This window comes from Oncorhynchus gorbuscha, linkage group LG22 (assembly GCF_021184085.1).
Source record: "Oncorhynchus gorbuscha isolate QuinsamMale2020 ecotype Even-year linkage group LG22, OgorEven_v1.0, whole genome shotgun sequence".
Lineage (NCBI taxonomy): Eukaryota > Metazoa > Chordata > Actinopteri > Salmoniformes > Salmonidae > Oncorhynchus > Oncorhynchus gorbuscha.
This window is the reverse complement of record NC_060194.1, coordinates 30539565-30558766: the sequence shown is the minus strand read 5'-3', so window position 1 is coordinate 30558766 and position 19202 is coordinate 30539565. Positions and strand designations below refer to the sequence as shown.

Sequence of the window (19202 nt, the reverse complement as noted above, 5' to 3'; positions counted from 1 at the left end):
TGAAGATATTTGGAAAATGAGGGTTTGGCTAGCTCGTAGCGTCATTTGACAAATAAAGCACTAAGGCGAGGCTAAACAAAAGGTTTTAAATGCAAAATGACTACTTATAAAAAACAATTTGTTTCTTGAATTGAATACCTATAATTCCTTGCGAAATTAACTTTTTTTGCCAAATTTTGTTGCACTTTTTGAAGCAGGATAGGCCTGGCCAAATGACTGCACAGGTGATGTTGGTTTCAAGCACCGATTTTCACAGGGTTTTGGGTCAACAGTTTACTATGATAATTCAAATATAATGTCTTCCCAACCTACTCCCATATGCAAACACCAAATCTAGGGGACCACATTTAAAATAGATACCCAAATGCGGTTTTCAAACATTTAAAATAGCTACACACACAAATCCCCCTCCTGTTCATGGTAAAGTGCAAACATTTTAAGGACCGGAGAGCAAACAAGGTTTGTACCGACAGAAATATAATTTAATTATAGAATATGCATAAAATTGGAGCGTCTGCAGTAGTCTCAATAACATTTAAAATGTTTAATACCCTCAAATACCAAGTGAGGCATACCTCATTTAGAAATAGGCCATGGCATCGTTACTGTCAATCGCGAATGATAATTCTAAAGATTTAGCCAGTGAAATGTCCGAACCTCGTCTGTCTGCATGCCAATCATTTGATCTCCATCAGATTCATGTGAATATGCATTTAGATCTTATTGAATTACTGTTTCGTGAGCCAGTTAGAGCAGATAGTGTCAACAATCTATATAGCCTTCCTGTATTTTTGTTTCAATCAAAGTATATTCTGCCTAACGGCGTGCGCGGTGAGTTTTTAAAAAACTATTCAGATAGCCATCTCATAAGAAATTAGGTTGTTCTTTTTGGTGCAACAGTAACGTTTTATTATGATATTATAATTGGTTATTTTATGAAGAATACTAATGAATCATTATGTGATCTTCCAGGACATCGATTCAGCTTTTATCTAACTTGACAAGACAATCACCATTGTGAGAAGAGTTGGAGCGACGCTGCACTGAACGAGCAATTACAGCGTACACAACTATTTTGTATTGCGCAACATTTGGCGATGCAGAAACGAGATATCACATATGTGGCTGTTTTATGAAAATCTGGGAATATTTGGCCAATGAAACATTTCTGGTTGGTCTCAGGGAATGAATGAGTGTACACCAGTTCGGATGGGATACTTTTAAAACGGGATTGAGTGAAGTAACAGCAAACACGTTGAATGAGCAACTAATGAACATGGAGAGCCTCACAAATTTGACGAAATTACGTAATATCTTTCAGTCTAATATAGTATGGATATTTACTTACTTTTGGACCTCTTCGACAGATGCACGCTTTTGTAAATATACTGAACATGCAATTTCAAAGCGTTTATTGAGTTACAATTCATATAAGGAAATCAGTCAATTGAAATTCATTTAATAGGCTCTAATCTATGAATTTCACATAACTGGGAATACAGATATGCATCTGTTGGTCACAGATACCTTTAAAAAAGTTATGAGCGTGGATCAGAAAACCAGTCAGCTTCATATTATATATATTCATTAGTGCAACGTGGCTGCAGTAGGGTTAGGGGACAAATCAACCCTTTTCTAAATTGGTGGTGTTTGAATTTATTGATAAAATGCATAAACTAATTGTTTTGGTTGTAGGACGTGGGGCAAAGGGCCAAAATGTGGGACTTGTGGTCACCCTACCCAAATCATCAAGGGCTATTTGCAAGTACACATCCTAGGCATATGGACTATAGTCTACATTCCATGGACCTATGATATGCACATGCAAATAGGCTAGCCCTTGATGATTTGGGGTTTGCATTCATTTAGGCCTATATAGTGTGTGTGTGTGTGTGTGTGTGTGTGTGTGTGTGTGTGTGTGTGTGTGTGTGTGTGTGTGTGTGTGTGTGTGTGTGTGTGTGTGTGTGTGTGTGAAGTGGAAGCAGGTGCATAGGGAACAAGCAAAGAAATGTAAACCCACAAGCTACTTTAGGCTGCTTGTCGAAAGAACGGGACTACGGCACAGCAGATGTTGAGTCCCACATATTTATTGTAAAGTGAAACTTAAAGCTAAAACAACTAAATATGACTGTGTGTTGCAAATACACAAAACAATATCCCACAAACACAGGTGGGAGAAATATCTACTTAAATATGATCCCCAAATTAGAGACAACGATTACCAGCTGCCTCTAATTGGGAATCATAGAAAACACCAACATAGAAAATATAAACTTGAACACAACATAGACATTTTAAACTAGAATACCCCCTAGTCACGCCCTGACCTACGACACTGTAGAGAAACAAGGGCTCTCTATGGCCAGGGCGTGACACTGCTATGTGTGCAGAAACACATATCCTATTGTAAAACATTGATCATAGGCCTATTGTTTGGTTGTTTTTGGTGTTTTGAGCAGCATCTTTTCTATTGTATTATATTCTATTATATTCCAGTGACCTGTAGCCTATGATACATCTCAATATATTTGCTTCTCACAACCTATTTAGGAAAACAACTTATAGTCACTTGTTTTCATTGAGGATCCTGTGGCCCTTATTTAAAGTATCCTTCCTTTCTTTCTCTCTAAGATATCTCTAATCTGAATGATTGTGATAAGATCAGGGATTTAGACTGAATGTGAAGGTGCATTAGGCAGACTATGTGCACACTGATTAGATCTAATTCATTGACTGTAAAGACTTACTGGACTAAAGGATCTCCTAAATGTTAATGGATTATCCAGATATATTTATTAAGGATTTCCATTAGCTTCTGCCAAGGCAGCTACTCTTCCTGGGGTCTAAACACATTAAGGCAATTACATTACACATAAGACAAAATATAAAACAGTACATCATACAACATGATTGCACCACTACATACCTACAATTGTCACACCCTGATCTGTTTCACCTGTCTTTGTGTTTGTCTTCACCCCCTTCCAGGTGTCACCCATCTTCCCCATTATCCCCAGTGTATTTATACCTGTGTTCTCTGTTTATCTGTTACCAGTTCGTTTTGTTTGTCAAAACTACCGGTTTTCCCCTTGCGCCTGTCTTTTTCTAGTTCCTGTTTTCTAGTTTTCCCGGTTTTGACCATTCTGCCTGCCCTGAGCCTGCCTGCCGTTCTGTACCTTGTCACACCACCCTGGATTATTGACCTCTGCCTGCCCTGACCCCGAGACTGCCTGCCGTTTTGTATCTTATGGACTCTGATCTGGATTACTGACCTCTGTCTGCCCTTGACCTGTTGTTTTGCCTGCCCCCTGTTCTAGTAATAAACTTTTGTTACTTCGACACTGTCTGCATCTGGGTCTTGTCCTGAAACCTGATAACAATACAAAATGTATAATACCCAGTGGCGATTTTAGCATGTAAATCTTGTTGGGGCAAACTCATTTTGTTGTTGATGTATGCCAGCAAAGCCACTACACAACACAACACTAAACAATGCATTAATTGCACTATAACGGTGACAAACGGTTCCCACAAACTTTCAGCACCATGGAGTGAATCCTTACCACTGCTACACCTGGCTATCAATGGAGCCTTGTCTGGCAGCAAAACTGTTCATTCAGTCTCATTTACTGCTTTTTTTAAAACCATAGCTGATATGGCTGACTTGCTTAAACATATTCCGTTACGACTGACTCCTTGTGGATCTGTGTAAGTCGATAAGAACCGCATTCTCTTTCAATAATAACAAACGCCAAAATGAGTTTTGACATTTGAACCATACACAAACATTATTACAGTTATGTTCAGTAAATTCACAAGGCTTATTCTTATATCATTAACACTTAGCTCTAAGTATAAGCAAACGTGCTGTGTCGAGGTAGGCCTAGTCTTTCAGTACTTTCAAAATGGACACCGACAGAAATTCAGATGTTAGTTCAGATAAATTCAGCAAGATGTTGAGGCCTTAACTTTAGACTTGTAAGTTACCACCGAGCGAGAGAGAGACTCGGTTTGCCTACCATTTGAAGTATTTTATTAGACCTATTATGTGTTCTAAAAGGAAGGAAAATACAATCATGGAGATCCACTTTTATATACAATATATCGATTTACAGACGGACAGCACATTGCCAAACAAAACCACCCTTGCAATATCAACTGGAATTACATGGGTCTATTTCTGAACTTTTTGTTTAAAACAAATATTTGTATGGGAAGAGACTGTCACTGGAAAACAAGGTTACAGTCCCAACAACATTAGATAGTCTATCTTCTGCTCATCAAGAATATTTTGTCATCAAACTTTGTTATCAGAGTCTGGCATTCTCTGAATTTATGGTGCGTTAAAGACAACTGGGAACTCTGAAAAAAAACAAGGTTGAATCATGATGTCAGTGATCTTCAGGTTGGAGCTCAAGAAAGAGGCCCGAGGTCCCGACATGGAATTCCGAATTGGATGACTGTTCAAAACGTAAATTCCTGGTCGGAGCTTGTTTTTTTCAGAGTTCCTGGTTGTCTTGAACTCACTGAAATCTGAGATTTCCCAGTTCCGAGTTTCCATTTGTTTTGAATGCGGCAGAAGTCATGCTGGATTGACAGCATGGCCAATTTATTCAAACTTTTCTGTCCCATGGTGTTGGTGTGTGAATGTTTATCCTTTCAAGCTTGGGAAAGGGACCCATTCAGATAGATGTTTTAAATCCTTAAACCCAGACTTGAACCACACACCATCTCCACCGGAGAGCAGACAAGGGAAGCGAAATAGTGATTGCTTTGCAACGCTTACAGTTGTCCACTGATTCCTTCCAAACCACTTATTGTTGAATTTGCAACTTCTGACTTGTTGTGTAATGTTTATGTCCAATGGCCGATGAGCATCGATAATTTTATCTATAATGTATCTTCATATGACAAGGATTGAAAAGGATCTGCCAGTATATTGTCGACATGATTTATGACGATGACTGCTTGTCTGGCTAAGATTTTGTTGACATGATCAGTCCAATCACAGCTACAGTAGATATAACGTGATTTGACATAATTTTTTCTGTGGCCAATGACATTGAGCCTTCTTCTAATGTAAATCTATGGCAGCACCCAAGGGGCCTTGAACTGCCTATCTCCCCCTGTAGATTCTGCGGTGACATAGTGTCCCCATGAGTGACAGAACACTAAGACAATCACTGCACAACTAGAGGACATTACCAATGCCTGTGCTCCGTATTTTCCGCTGGCTGCCCCTCCACCACAGAAAGCACTGAGCTAGGCTGAAACACCTTCATTTTGGAGAAAGAAAGAGAGAGACCCTGTTTGTATGCGGATTTATTCTCTCTGTTTTTACATTGTTTGCAAACTGATATGTGACACAAATTAATGCCAAAATAACATGCAAAACAGACACACACAAAAAATATGTATATACCTTTTTGATCTATAACATTTTGGGGGGGCTAACCAGGTGGGGATAAAAACAGGTGGGCCTTTGCCTCACCTTCCCTGAATGATGAGTCACTGATAATACCACCATACAACAATATTACAACGTAAGTGTATGTAGAGAGAGTGTGCTAGAGTTTGTTTGTGTATTTGTGTGTCTGTACCTGTGTGTGTCTCTTCATAGTCCCGCTGTTCCATAAGGTGTATTTTTATCTGGTTTTAAATCTGATTCTACTGCTTGCATCAGTTACCTCCTATAGTATGTAATGGACATGGGGATTGTGAAGAGACCTCTGGTGGCATGTCTTGTAGGGTATTCACGGGTTTCTGAGCTGTGTGCTTAGACACAATTTTGCTCAGGCCAAGATTTCCATATGGCTCATGACCCTGCATAATTCCAGTCGCAGTGATGTGACACAGCCTTGACTATCCCCAATGCAATTTAGGCTGCATCCACTGCAAGCGTTATGAAAGCCTACAATTACGCCTGCTACTACAGCTCAGCGCAGGCCGGTTAAAGAGCGCCATCGTCTGCCTCTAAATATATCGCTCCCCTTCCCTTGACTACCCCCTTCTCTGCACATTGCTGAACGTTAGTGCATGCATCCATTCCTGAGCAGCAGAGGTTTTCACTCGATCCTGGCCGCTATACCCGAAGAACGCGACATAAGAGGAACCTGGCAATGATCTCACTGGACTTCAATTTTAATGTTTTGACAAGGGACCTGTCACTTTATCTGGAAAATCAAGTGAAAGTTGGCCTTTTTGGATCTGGAGTACTGTCACTGGTGCTCGGCTTCAGCGCAGCTTATGCCTACTACTACTTGATCTCTGTCGCGAAGGTAGGGGTCACAGAGGCTGCTTTGAAGAATCATTATTTAATAGAAAGGGATACATTGTAACGGGCAATTGTCTTATTAAAAGGTGCCATAAATGTTATTGTGATGGAGGAATCGCTGGCGCTTTTGCGCATCAAACCGGCTCAGCAGCTGGATGGTTTGCTGAGGAGGCTGATTATTTCAGTAGCCTACGAGCGTCAACGATACTGCACATGTGATATGACATCTTTCAATAAAATGGTGTCGTATTTTCTTTAGACTAAATGTGACATTTCAAGATTTGTACAAGGCCTACGGATATACAAATGTTAAATTGCCATTTAGGCTGGATATATTTTTTAATCGTGAGTCCTTTTTGTAATCTTAGAAGGCTGGGTATAGACCAATGTTATACAAGCTGTCAAACATCTGTATGCAGTGTAGCCTACTGCATAGTCACAAATGAATGTTTTTTCCCCCGATATTCAATTTCCCCCAATAATTAAACACATAGGCCTAGGCTACATACCATTAGGCTAATGTTAGATTATATAAAAACATATTAGAAGGGGTCATGCATTCTATTATTCGTTATACTTAAATTCAGAGATGCAAGGTCTCTGTGCTCTGACATGACAGATATGTTTGATTTGATATGGTGGTGACCTCATATAATCCCAGTTACAACACAGCCTATCACTGTGCCTGTCACTGTGCCTGTCACTGTGCCTGTCACTGTGCCTGTCACTGTGCCTGTCACTGTGCCTATCACTGTGCCTGTCACTGTGCCTGTCACTGTGCCTGTCACTGTGCCTATCACTGTGCCTATCACTGTGCCTGTCACTGTGCCTATCACTGTGCCTGTCACTGTGCCTGTCACTGTGCCTGTCACTGTGCCTGTCACTGTGCCTGTCACTGTGTCCTCATTACCAGTCTCCTTCCTTTCCATCACTAGTGATTGCAGAATGTCTCTATAACTCATCGAAACATAGAATCTTTTCTGACACTTTACACAGTCCCCTAGACTAAAAGAAAGAGCAATATCATAGTCTTGTATCTCCAGTCTTGATAGTGCATTATAATTACACTGTAGTTGTGGAGATAGTTTGTTTGGGATGTTACAGAAAGGTTGCACCATCAGCAAATAAACCATATGGAAATATGACTTCTGTTGACATGTCATTTATGAAAGTGCAAGACAGAGAATGATATACATCACATGATTTCAGTGAAGAGGCTGCACTATATGGGTGCTGTAAGAGAGGGGTTATGTAGATGGTGAATGATGATGGAGTATAAGAACTGTTTTCAAGAGATTGTCATCAGTAGTATACATTTAGCCATTTAAATTGGTATAAGAGAAAGAGCACAAGCATTTCTCTTTCACTTGGCACAGATCTGATTAAAACCATTTGATGTTTGAAATAGTTTAACCCAAAATAGTTTAAATCACAAATTAAAACATCTTTGAATCTTGAAACGTATGTGATGAATCTTTTCAATCCTCATGGTCCATATCTCTTTCTCTACACAAGCTATGAGCCAACGTCATTATTGGAAAGTGACTCACACTGACTCACACTGTTCATGTCTTGTATTGCAGAAGCCCCAACTGATTTCTGGTGGAAAGAAGTTCTACCAGTTCCTGCGGGACCAATGTCCCGTGGTGTCAGAGATCTACTACCCCACCTTCTGGTGCTGGGAGAGCCGGATCCAGACGGTGCTTAGGCCCTTCGTCACGGCTAAACCGGGGGTCAGCTACAGAAAGTAAGACTTTTATAGGATCAGACGTGATGGTAACAGTATTATTGTATAAACACTATAATAAGTCGTATCTCTGTCCAGTGTTGAAACAACTATCTAAAAATGAATAGATATTACTGAGAAGATCTTCAGCATGTTAAGGGGGAGGGTTTCCCTGGTGTGATGGTGAAATGAAACTGGGTGAACTGGAATTAAACTGGAGAAATGGGTTTAAAATCATGGTGTTTATGTCTCATAAGAGATAAGCCTGTTGCATGGTGTTGGTTTCAAAATACACCTGCACGTTATACATGTCCTGTTTACCAAAAAGAACACTGTATGTATTTCAAGTATTTTATGCCTTGTTGGGCTCTGCTCAGACCTGTTCTTCATGTTCGCTCAATGTGTGGCAAAGTTCAAGGGTCACTTGGCCTTGTGACTAGTTAATCCACTTCCTGCAGCGGACGTTATCCACTCATCACCAGTTACCACTAGTAGCCAACTTGTATCCTTAGGTTAGGTAATGTCGCATGGTTAGTTAGTGTCCTGAGTTCTTTCTGGGCATGTGACCTGTCAAAGAAAAGCTGTGGGCCCTAGTTAAAGGCAGGGCCGGATTACCAAACGGGCACGCAGGGCACGTGCCCCAGGTCCCCAGAACCCAAATACCATATGAAGACGTCATAAGCAGTGGCAAAATCTTTAAACTGCAACATTTTCTCTCAGCCTCGTGAAAAAATGTGTAGAATAGCAGGACATTCGCTTTAAAACTGGAACATTTTCTCTCAGCCTCATGACAATATGTGTAGAATAGTATTATAAAACTTTTTTCTCACTGTCCCATGGTAAAACCTGTTGAAATGCAGGAAGTTAGCTGGGGGAGTTCCGGGAGGTAGGTGCTTAGTCCGGCCCTGCTTAAAGGGTATGGGAACTAAGGCCCTATGATTTTCCTGGTCAGGTCACATGGTTGATCAAGGTAAAAAAAAAAAAAAAATGGTTCACCATCAAACGCAATTGGTCAGTTTTCAACATAGACAGCAGCCATGGCGACATACAGTAAAGTAATAGAACATTCCCTGCCATATTGGGAACAGGCTTTACCTTACTTCCACTTTTGGTTGTTCTATTATTAGGCTTTAAGGCATTAAGGCAGTTGGTTTGATCATCTAAGTACTGAAATGTGCCCGTTCTTTGATTCCTTTCATTCAGGTTTAACAACGTGAAACAAATGTCCTGCGTCTTGTTCTTAGCCAAGACTTAGCAGCAGAAAGGAGAAAAGACTCTTTTGTGTGATGGTATTGGCTCAAGCCACCCGGGCTTCTTTAGTGCATTCTTTTAGAGATTAATGACCAGGGTGTCCCAGGCCTCCTGCATGCATTAGGTGGATTGAAATTAATTAAAAGGGGTTGGGGGTAGTTAGTGTACAGTATATGCCACAGAACTGAAATTAGTACGAAATAGCCTAGTGGTTCGATCAGATTTACTGTCCAAATACATTATCTATATGCATGTCAGTCTCTCCTGGCTCAAAGTAGAGGAGAGATTGACTTCATCGCTACTTGTATTTATGAGAGGTATTGACATGTTGAATGCACCGAGCTGTCTGTTTAAACGACTAGCACACAGCTCAGACACCCATGCATATCCTACAAGACATACCACCAGAGGTCTCTTCACAGTCCCCAAGTCCAGAACAGACTATGGGAAGTGCACGGTACTACATCGAGCCATGATTACATGGAACTCTATTCCACATCAGGTAACTGATGCAAGCAGTAGAATCAGATTTTTAAAAACAGATAAAAATACACCTTATGGAACAACGGGGACTGTGAAGAGACACACACATAGGCACAGACACATGCATACACACACACATTATAACTTACGCACTGTACACATATATTTTGTGTTGTAGATATGTGGTAGTGGAGTATGGGCCTGAGGGCACACACTTAGTGTGTTGTGAATTCTGTAATCACGTCAAATCAAATGTTATTTGTCACACGCGCCGAATACCACCAGTAGGCCTTGAGATATGGTTCTGTAGGGCCGGAGCAGATGAGCACTTTAGTGGATTTTATTCTGCGCAACATTAAGAGAAAGCTGGGAACGGATGAGGCGCCTTTGGAACGAACGCCACATATTATTGATAATGCCTATGTTGTGTATTACGTGTATCGTCCTGTGTCGTTTACCTTACAGTAAAATGCTTACTTACAAGCCCTGAACCAACAATGCAGTTTTAAGGAAAATAGATTTGTAAAAAAATAATTAAAGAGCAGCAGTAAAATAACAGTTGCGAGACTATATACAGTGTGTACCGGTACAGAGTCAATGTGCGGGGGCACAGATTAGTCGAGGAAATTGAGGAAATTGAGGTAATATAGGTAGAGTTAAAGTGACTATGCATAGATAATAAACAGAGAGTAGCAGCAGTGTAAAAGAGGGGGGGACAATGCAAATAGTCTGGGTAGACATTTGATTAGCTGTTCAGGAGTCTTATGGCTTGGGGGTAGAAGCTGTTAAGAAGCCTTTTGGACCTATACTTGGCACTCCAGTACCGCTTGCCATGTGGTAGCAGAGAGAACAGTCTATGGCTGGGGTGGTCTTTGACCATTTTTAGGGCCTTCCTCTGACACCGCTTGGTATAAAGATTAATAGAGATGAATGTAATGAATGTGTTGTAATGTTTTTAAAACTGTATAACGATGAGACAAGGACATCCCTACTGGCCAAGCCATCCCTAACCCGGACGACGCTAGGCCAATTGTGCGTTGCCCCACGGATCTCCCGGTCGCAGCCGGTTATGACAGAGCCTGAGAGCGAACCCAAAGTCTCTGATGGCACAGCTGGCGCTGCAGTATAGCGCCCTTGACCATTGCGCCACCCGGGAGGCCAATTTATTTGCATTTTATTGCATGACATAAGTATTTGATACATCAGAAAAGCAGAACTTACAGAAACCTTTGTTTGCAATTACAGAGATCATACGTTTCCTGTAGTTCTTGACCAGGTTTGCACACACTGCAGCAAGGAGCCACTCCTTAGTTGCCCTGGCTGTGTGTTTTGGGTCGTTGTCGTGCTGGAAGACGCAGCCATGACCCATCTTCAATCCTCTTACTGAGGGAAGGAGGTTGTTGGCTAAGATCTTGCGATACATGGCCCTATCCATCCTCCCCTCAATATGGTGCAGTTGTCCTGTCCCCTTTGCAGAAAAGCATCCCCAAAGAATGATGTTTCCACCTCCATGCTTCACGGTTGGGATGGTGTTCTTGGGGTTGTACTCATCCTTCTTCTTCCTCCAAACACGGCGAGTGGAGTTTAGACCAAAATGCTCTATTTTTGTCTCATCAGACCACATGACCTTCTCCCATTCCTCCTCTGGATCATCCAGATGGTCATTGGCAAACTTCATTCGGGCCTGGACATGCACTGGCTTGAGCAGGAGGACCTTGCGTGCGCTGCAGGATTTTAATCCATGACGGCGTATTGTGTTACTAACGTAGTGTGTTACTAATTCTTTGAGACTGTGGTCCCAGCTCTCTTCAGGTCATTGACCAGGTCCTGCTGTGTAGTTCTGGGCTGATCCCTCACCTTCCTCATGATCATTGATGCCCCACGAGGTGAGATCTTGCATGGAGCCCCAGAATGAGGGTGGTTGACCATCATCTTGACCTTCTTCCATTTTCTAATAATTGTGCCAACAGTTGTTGCCTTCTCACCAAGCTGCTTGCCTATTTCCTGTAGCCCATCCCAGCCTTGTGCAGGTCTACAATTTTATCCCTGGTGTCCTTACACAGCTCTCTGGTCTTGGCCATTGTGGAGAGGTTGGAGTCTGTTTGATTGAGTGTGTGGACAGGTGTCTTTTATACAGGTAACGAGTTCAAACAGGTGCAGTTAATACAGGTAATGAGTGGAGAACAGGAGGGCTTCTCAAAGAAAAACTAACAGGTCTGTGAGAGGCGGAATTCTTACTGGTTGGTAGGTGATCAAATACTTATGTCATGCAATAAAATGTAAATTAATTACTTAAAAATCATGCAATGTGATTTTCTGGATTTTTGACCTCTACATGCTTTGTAAGTAGGAAAACCTGCAAAATTGGCAGTGTATCAAATACTTGTTCTCCCAACTGTACGTACAGTATGTCAGTGTATTAAATGACAGTGTATTAAAAGAATGTCCTAGTTTCCCGTGTCACTATTTCTATTTTTAAAATGTGTATTATTATTGTCTTTATCTTTAACTCTGCATTGTTGGAAAAGGACCCGTCAGTAAGCATTTCACTGTTAGTCTACACCTGTTGTTTACGAAGCATGTGACAAATAAAATGTGATTTTATTTAGTGCCAAGGGCATTCCACTTCCCTTAGCCTTTGTCTGACCGTTGTCCAATAAAGCAGCTACATGATTCCCAAATCCCACAATGCACCTTTGCAGCAAGCGGGTCTTACCCACCACCTGTCTCAGATCAAAGCCAGTGTGTGTGTGTGTGTGAGTGTGTGTGTGCGCGTGTGTGTGTGTAAAGAATCCCCCCGGTACTGATACTCATTCTGTTCACCAGTCCCGGAGGTCTACGTCACCAGCTTTCTAAGCTTCACTGAAAGGGATTCATTATCATCAACCCTGGACTGTCTTGTCTGATTACACACACCTGGTTCCCATTTCCCCTGATTATTATGTTATATGTGTTCCCTCTGTCTTTGTCGGTTATTGTTTCCATGCCCGTTGGTCGTGTGAGTACCTATGCATTGGTGCAGCTGTTCTGCTGCATGCTTTATATATTGTGTATTACGGGTATCGTCCTGTGTCGTTCAATGAGGTTTACCCTCGCTCTTTTGTTTGGGTACAGCCCAGTGTTTTTGTATTTGTGTTTGGTTTGGGTGTATTAAAACCCCTATTGTGTATTCCTGCACCTGTCTTCAAATCCTTTATACCAGCATGACAATGTGTGTTTACATGATGACATTTGTAGGAGATTATTAGTCCTAAGGGAAGAAAAGACCTCCACTATCCAGGGATTATCATGTCTATAAAAGAGTTCCCTGCACTGTTGGAGCTAGAAAAATTGGTTAACTCCAGACCTGACTGCCCTCGACCAGCACAAAAACATCCTGTGGCCGACTGCACTAGCATTGAATAGTCCCCACGATATGCAACTTTTCAGGGAAGTCAGGAACCAATACACACAGTCAGTCAGGAAAGCAAAGGCTAGCCTTTTCAAACAGAAATGTGCATCCTGTAGCTCTAACTCCAAAACGTTCTGGGACACTGTAAAGTCCATGGAGAATAAGAGCACCTCCTCCGAGCTGCCCACTGCACTGACGCTAGGTAATACTGTCACCACCGATAAATCCACGATAATCGAGAATTGCAATAAGCATTTCTCTACGGCTGGCAATGCTTTAATCCTGGCTACCCCAACCCCGGCCAACAGCTCCACACCCCCCACAGCTACTTGCCCAAGCCTCCCCGGCTTCTCCTTCACTCAAATCCAGATAGCAGAAGTTCTGATAGAGCTGCAAAACCTGGACCCGTACAAATCAGCAGGGCTGGACAATCTGGACCCTCTCTTTCTAAAATTATCCTCCGCCATTGTTGCAAGCCCTATTACCAGTCTGTTCAACCTCTCTTTCGTATCGTCCGAGAGCCCTAAAGATTGGAAAGCTGCCGCGGTCATCCCCCTCTTCAAAGGGGGTGATACTCTAGACCCAAACTGTTATAGACCTATATCCATCCTGCCCTGCCTTTCTAAAGTCTTCGAAAGCCAAGTTAATAAACAGATCACTGACCATTTCGAATCCCACCGTACCTTCTCTGCTATGCAATCTGGTTTCCGAGCTGGTTACAGGTGCACCTCAACCACACTCAAGGTCCTAAACGATATCATAACCGCCATCGATAGAAGAAAGGACTGTGCAGCTGTCTTCATCGACCTGGCCAAGGCTTCCGATTCTGTCAATCACCGTATTCTTATTGGCAGACTCAACAGCCTTGGTTTCTCAAATGACTGCCTCGCCTGGTTCACCAACTACTTCTCAGATAGAGTTCAGTGTGTCAAATCGAAGGGCCTGTTGTCCGGACCTCTGGCAGTCTCTAAGGGGGTACCACAGGGTTCAATTCTTCGGCCGACTCTTTTTTCTGTATATATCAACGATGTCACTCATGCTGCGGGTGATACCCTGATCCACCTCCACGACACCATTCTGTATGCATCTGGCCCTTCTTTGGACACTGTGTTAACAAACCTCCAAACGAGCTTCAATGCCTTACAACACTCTATCCGTGGCCTCCAACTGCTCTTAAACACCAATAAAACCAAATGCATGCTTTTCAACCGTTCGCTGCCTGCACCCGCCCGCCAGACTATCATAACTACTCTGGACGGTTCTGACTTAGAATATGTGGACAACTACAAATACATAGGTGTCTGGCTAGACTATAAACTCTCCTTCCAGACTCATATTAAACATCTCCAATCGGAAATAAAATCTAGAATCAGCTTCATATTTCGCAACAAAGCCTCCTTCACTCACGCCGCCAAACATACCCTCGTAAAACTGACTATTCTACAGATCCTCGACTTCAGCGATGTCATTTACAAAATAGCCTCCAATACCCTACTCAACAAATTGGATGCAGTCTATCACAGTGCAATCCCATATACCACCCACCACTGCGACCTGTATGCTCTAGTCAGCTGGCCCTTGCTACATATTTGTCATCAGACCCACTGGCTCCAGGTCATCTATAAGTCTATGCTAGGTAAAGCTCTGCCTTATCTCAGCTCACTGGTTACTATAGCAATACCCACCCCTAGCACACGCTTCAGCAGGTATATTTCACTGGTCATCCCCAAAGCCACCTCCTTTGGCCGCCTTTCCTTCTTCCAGTTCTCTGCTGCCAATGACTGGAACGATTTGCAAAAATCGCTGAAGCTGGAGACTTATATTTCCCCTACTAACTTTAAAAATCAGCTATCTGAGCAACTAACCGATCCCTGCAGCTGTACATAGCCCATCTGTAAATAGCCCACTCAATCTACCTACCTCATCCCCATATTGTTTTTATTTACTTTTCTGCTCTTTTGAACACCAGTATTTCTACTTGCACATCATCATCTGCACATCTATCATTCCAGTGTTAATTTGCTAAATTGTAATTACTTGGCTATAATGGCCTATTTATTTCCTTACCTCCTCACGCCATTTGCACACACTGTATATAGACTTTCTTTTTTCTATTGTGTTATTGATTGTACACTTGTTTATTCCATGTGTAACTCTGTGCTGTTGTTTGTGTCACACTGCTTTGCTTCATCTTGGCCAGGTCGCAGTTGTAAATTAGAACTTGTTCTCAACTAGCCTACCTGGTTAAATAAAAGTGACATTAAAAAAAGAAACATGCATTTTGCTGCACCTGAAATAACATCTTGCAATTTTTTGATTGGATTTGAAAGAGTTGTCCTCCTCCTACTATTCGGTGGGTCAGGCTCACTTCCGATTGGTGCATGCTCTGACCAGCTAGCTCCAGATGGCTGCCCCAGTCTGGCCTTTAAGTACATATTTAATGCTGGTGTGGTTCTATAATTTCATTCCACTTCCAATTTAGACAGACATACTGTACATGGGCCGCAGGGCCAGCCATGTTGGTGTTGTCGCCTGGTCGCTCGTTTGGTGGGTTGGTGGCGTGAGATGGATTGCACTGGGATTTGTTGACCTCAGCTGACGGCCTCGACTTGTGGAAACTAGAAATGGATTCTCCATAAGAATCCACTGCTGCTGCAGCGAGCTCTCCGCCCCCCACCACCCTTCCCTCTTCGCCATCCGTGCCCTTCCCTGCTTCTGAGTAGCCTGGTCTTTTTTTCTCACTGTCCATCCTCAGTTTTACATGTGACCCATATCAGATTTGCACATTCACACTGATGTAGCATCTGAAGTAGCACACAGATGCAAAGCTAATTTCATGTCACTGTTCCTTTGCGTGTGGGGGGTGGTTGTCATGGGAATGGGCAGGTCATGTGCAAAAAAATCCATTCAGGACAAAAAAATTGATTTTGAGTGTCCAGACAGGTTGCGTAGGGATCATCCAAATTATATCAGGATTGAGATCCACATATGGATGCAGTATAAATTTGAAGTAAAAAAATCAGCTTCCATTTTTGTTTGTATCAGATATGACAAATAATTGGAAAAAGATCTGAATTGGGCACCCTGTGTAAACGAAGCCTGAGAGGCTGATCGCTAGGGAAATTAAGTGGTTGTCAACTAGTGCCAGACTGCGTTCCCTTTGGCAAAGGTAATGTTGGTGATGGGTTCACACTGTAGTAATCGTTGTACCTGTAACTGAAGAGGGACATTTGAGTGAAGAACAATGCCTTTTTGCTGTGTCCTGATTTGAGGTTTGGTTAGAAAGCAATATCATGTGCAGTACAGTGTACATACTATACCCTATATAATGCAATCTATACAGGATATATATGAAATCTAATACTTTACTGTATAGAATTATTAACAAAAGTCATGTATTGTCTTGTTGGTCCCTATATGGATTCTGTAGTTCTGTTTTTTTAAATCACAAAGCATAATATGTAAGAACCTTGGAGGTTGAGTATTTCCTCTGCATTCTGTGCAATGAGCTTCTGCTTTACTGAACATATTGTAAGGAAGCTGCAGTGTAGAACCTAGAACCTAGGCCTACTTGCAGAGTGTGTGGGTATTGTAAGGAAGCTGCAGTGTAGAACCTAGGCCTACTTGCAGAGTGTGTGGGTATTGTAAGGAAGCTGCAGTGTAGAACCTAGGCCTACTTGCAGAGTGTGTGGGTATTGTAAGGAAGCTGCAGTGTAGAACCTAGGCCTACTTGCAGAGTGTGTGGGTATTGTAAGGAAGCTGCAGTGTAGAACCTAGGCCTACTTGCAGAGTGTGTGGGTATTGTAAGGAAGCTGCAGTGTAGAACCTAGGCCTACTTGCAGAGTGTGTGGGTATTGTAAGGAAGCTGCAGTGTAGAACCTAGGCCTACTTGCAGAGTGTGTGTTTGTAACTTAGTGGTGTCTTTTTCTGCCCTGACTGTTATATCTGACCCACTCTTTGCAGTGAGCTCATTAGAGCAGAAGATGGAGGACAGATCTCTCTGGATTGGTTCGACAACGATGACAGCGCCTCCCACCCCAACGCGGCCACACGGCCCACCGTCCTGCTGCTTCCAGGCCTGACCGGTACCAGCAGAGAGTCCTACATCCTCCACATGGTGCAGCAGAGCAGGGATCTGGGTTATAGGTGGGTGGTCCGGATTCCAAATACTGCAGTTTTTATTCATTCAGACGGTTGTTCAATTCAATAATGTGGATTGATCCTCAGCCTTAACCTGTAGGAATATTAATATATATGCCATTATTGTAAGCACAGTCAACTCTTGCTCATCTGTTTGAGTGCATTGTAGTTCAATAGTCCAAATTCAAATACATTATCTTTGCAATGAAAGTCCCAAGATATTGCATATGTTAGGAGTTGAAAACTGTGTATGAATGGATTAAGGTTATTTGAGGTAAGCAGCTTCTGAAAGAGAGGCTAGCCAAGCTCTCAGTAGGCAGAGCAGTGCAGACTTGCTTTGGAAAGAAAGAGCTGAATATTGCACAAGCACTAAGAGATGCTGAGAGTGGCAGTTTGTTATCCTCTGAAAGGCCCCTCTGTGTTCCCTGCACTCATTCATTCAAACAGAGGGAGGGCAGAGAAGATAGGGAGGGCGCAGAGCAGAGAGAGGGGGGCAGAGAAGAGAGGGAGGGCGCAGAGCAGAGAGGGGGGCAGAGAAGAGAGGGAGGGACAGGGAAGGGGGGCAGAGAAGAGAAGGTGGGACAGAGAAGAGAGGAGGGGGCAGAGAAGAGAGGGAGGGGGCAGAGAAGAGAGGGGGGCAGAGAAGAGAGGGGGGACAGAGAAGAGAGGGGGGGACAGAGAAGAGAGGGAGGGGAGCAGAGAAGAGAGGGAGGGGGGCAGAGAAGAGAGGGAGGGGGGCAGAGAAGAGAGGGAGGGGGACAGAGAAGAGAGGGAGGGGGGGGCAGAGAAGAGAGGGAGGGGGCAGAGAAGAGAAGGGGGCAGAGAAGAGAGGGAGGGGGCAGAGAAGAGAGGGAGGCGGGCAGAGAAGAGAAGGGGGCAGAGAAGAGAGGGAGGGGGCAGGCAAACGGAGCAGGGCAGTGAGGGGGGACAAGCAGGCAAACTCAGCATCTTTCCACCCCTGCAGTCACCCCGGCCCTGTCCTGCAAGCTTAATGAATTACAGCTTACTGGTATAAGCTTTGCAGCTTAGCTTAGCCCAACCAGCTTCGGCTATGCAGGAGGAAGTGAATGTGCGTCACACCATCCTCTGCCCTGTCCACACCCCAACCTACAGCATGCCCCTACCCTGCTGCTGAATTTTCACAGCAAGTCTCTTAGATAACAGATGACTAGAGAGAGATTTATGCTACTGCTGTTCAGGTCTTCAGGACTAATACAACAACAGATATGTCTCTTTCACAGGTGGTTGGTAGCACCTTAATTGGGGAGGACGAGCTTGTGGTAATGGCTGGCGCAAATTAATCACATCTATTTATAATCAAATGTACAGTGCCTTGCGAAAGTATTCGGCCCCCTTGAACTTTGAGACCTTTGGCCACATTTCAGGCTTCAAACATAAAGATATAAAACTGTATTTTTTTGTGAAGAATCAACAACAAGTGGGACACAATCATGAAGTGGAACGACATTTATTGGATATTTCAAACTTTTTTAACAAATCAAAAACTGAAAAATTGGGCGTGCAAAATGATTCAGCCCCTTTACTTTCAGTGCAGCAAACTCTCTCCAGAAGTTCAGTGAGGATCTCTGAATGATTCAATGTTGACCTAAATGACTAATGATGATTAATACAATCCACCTGTGTGTAATCAAGTCTCCATATAAATGCACCTGCACTGTGATAGTCTCAGAGGTCCGTTAAAAGCGCAGAGAGCATCATGAAGAACAAGAAACACACCAGGCAGGTCCGAGATACTGTTGTGAAGAAGTTTAAAGCCGGATTTGGATACAAAAAGATTTCCCAAGCTTTAAACATCCCAAGGAGCACTGTGCAAGCGATAATATTGAAATGGAAGGAGTATCGGACCACTGCAAATCTACCAAGAACTGGCCGTCCTTCTAAACTTTCAGCTCATACAAGGAGAAGACTGATCAGAG

At 42.9% G+C, this 19202-nt stretch overlaps 1 protein-coding gene across 2 annotated transcripts in view; it reads left to right on the top strand.

Moving 5' to 3' along the window:
• The first annotated feature begins 6017 nt into the window (after nt 1-6017).
• The window catches only part of LOC124009199 (phospholipase ABHD3-like), a 37236-nt gene continuing 24051 nt past the window's right edge, over nt 6018-19202 (top strand). For both annotated transcript variants that reach the window (XM_046320762.1, XM_046320761.1), the window contains exons 1-3: nt 6018-6278; nt 7858-8021; nt 17089-17271. In XM_046320762.1, the coding sequence (XP_046176718.1) occupies nt 6120-6278; nt 7858-8021; nt 17089-17271 (506 nt within the window). In that variant the 5' untranslated portion in view covers nt 6018-6119. The remainder of the gene's footprint in view (nt 6279-7857; nt 8022-17088; nt 17272-19202) is intronic.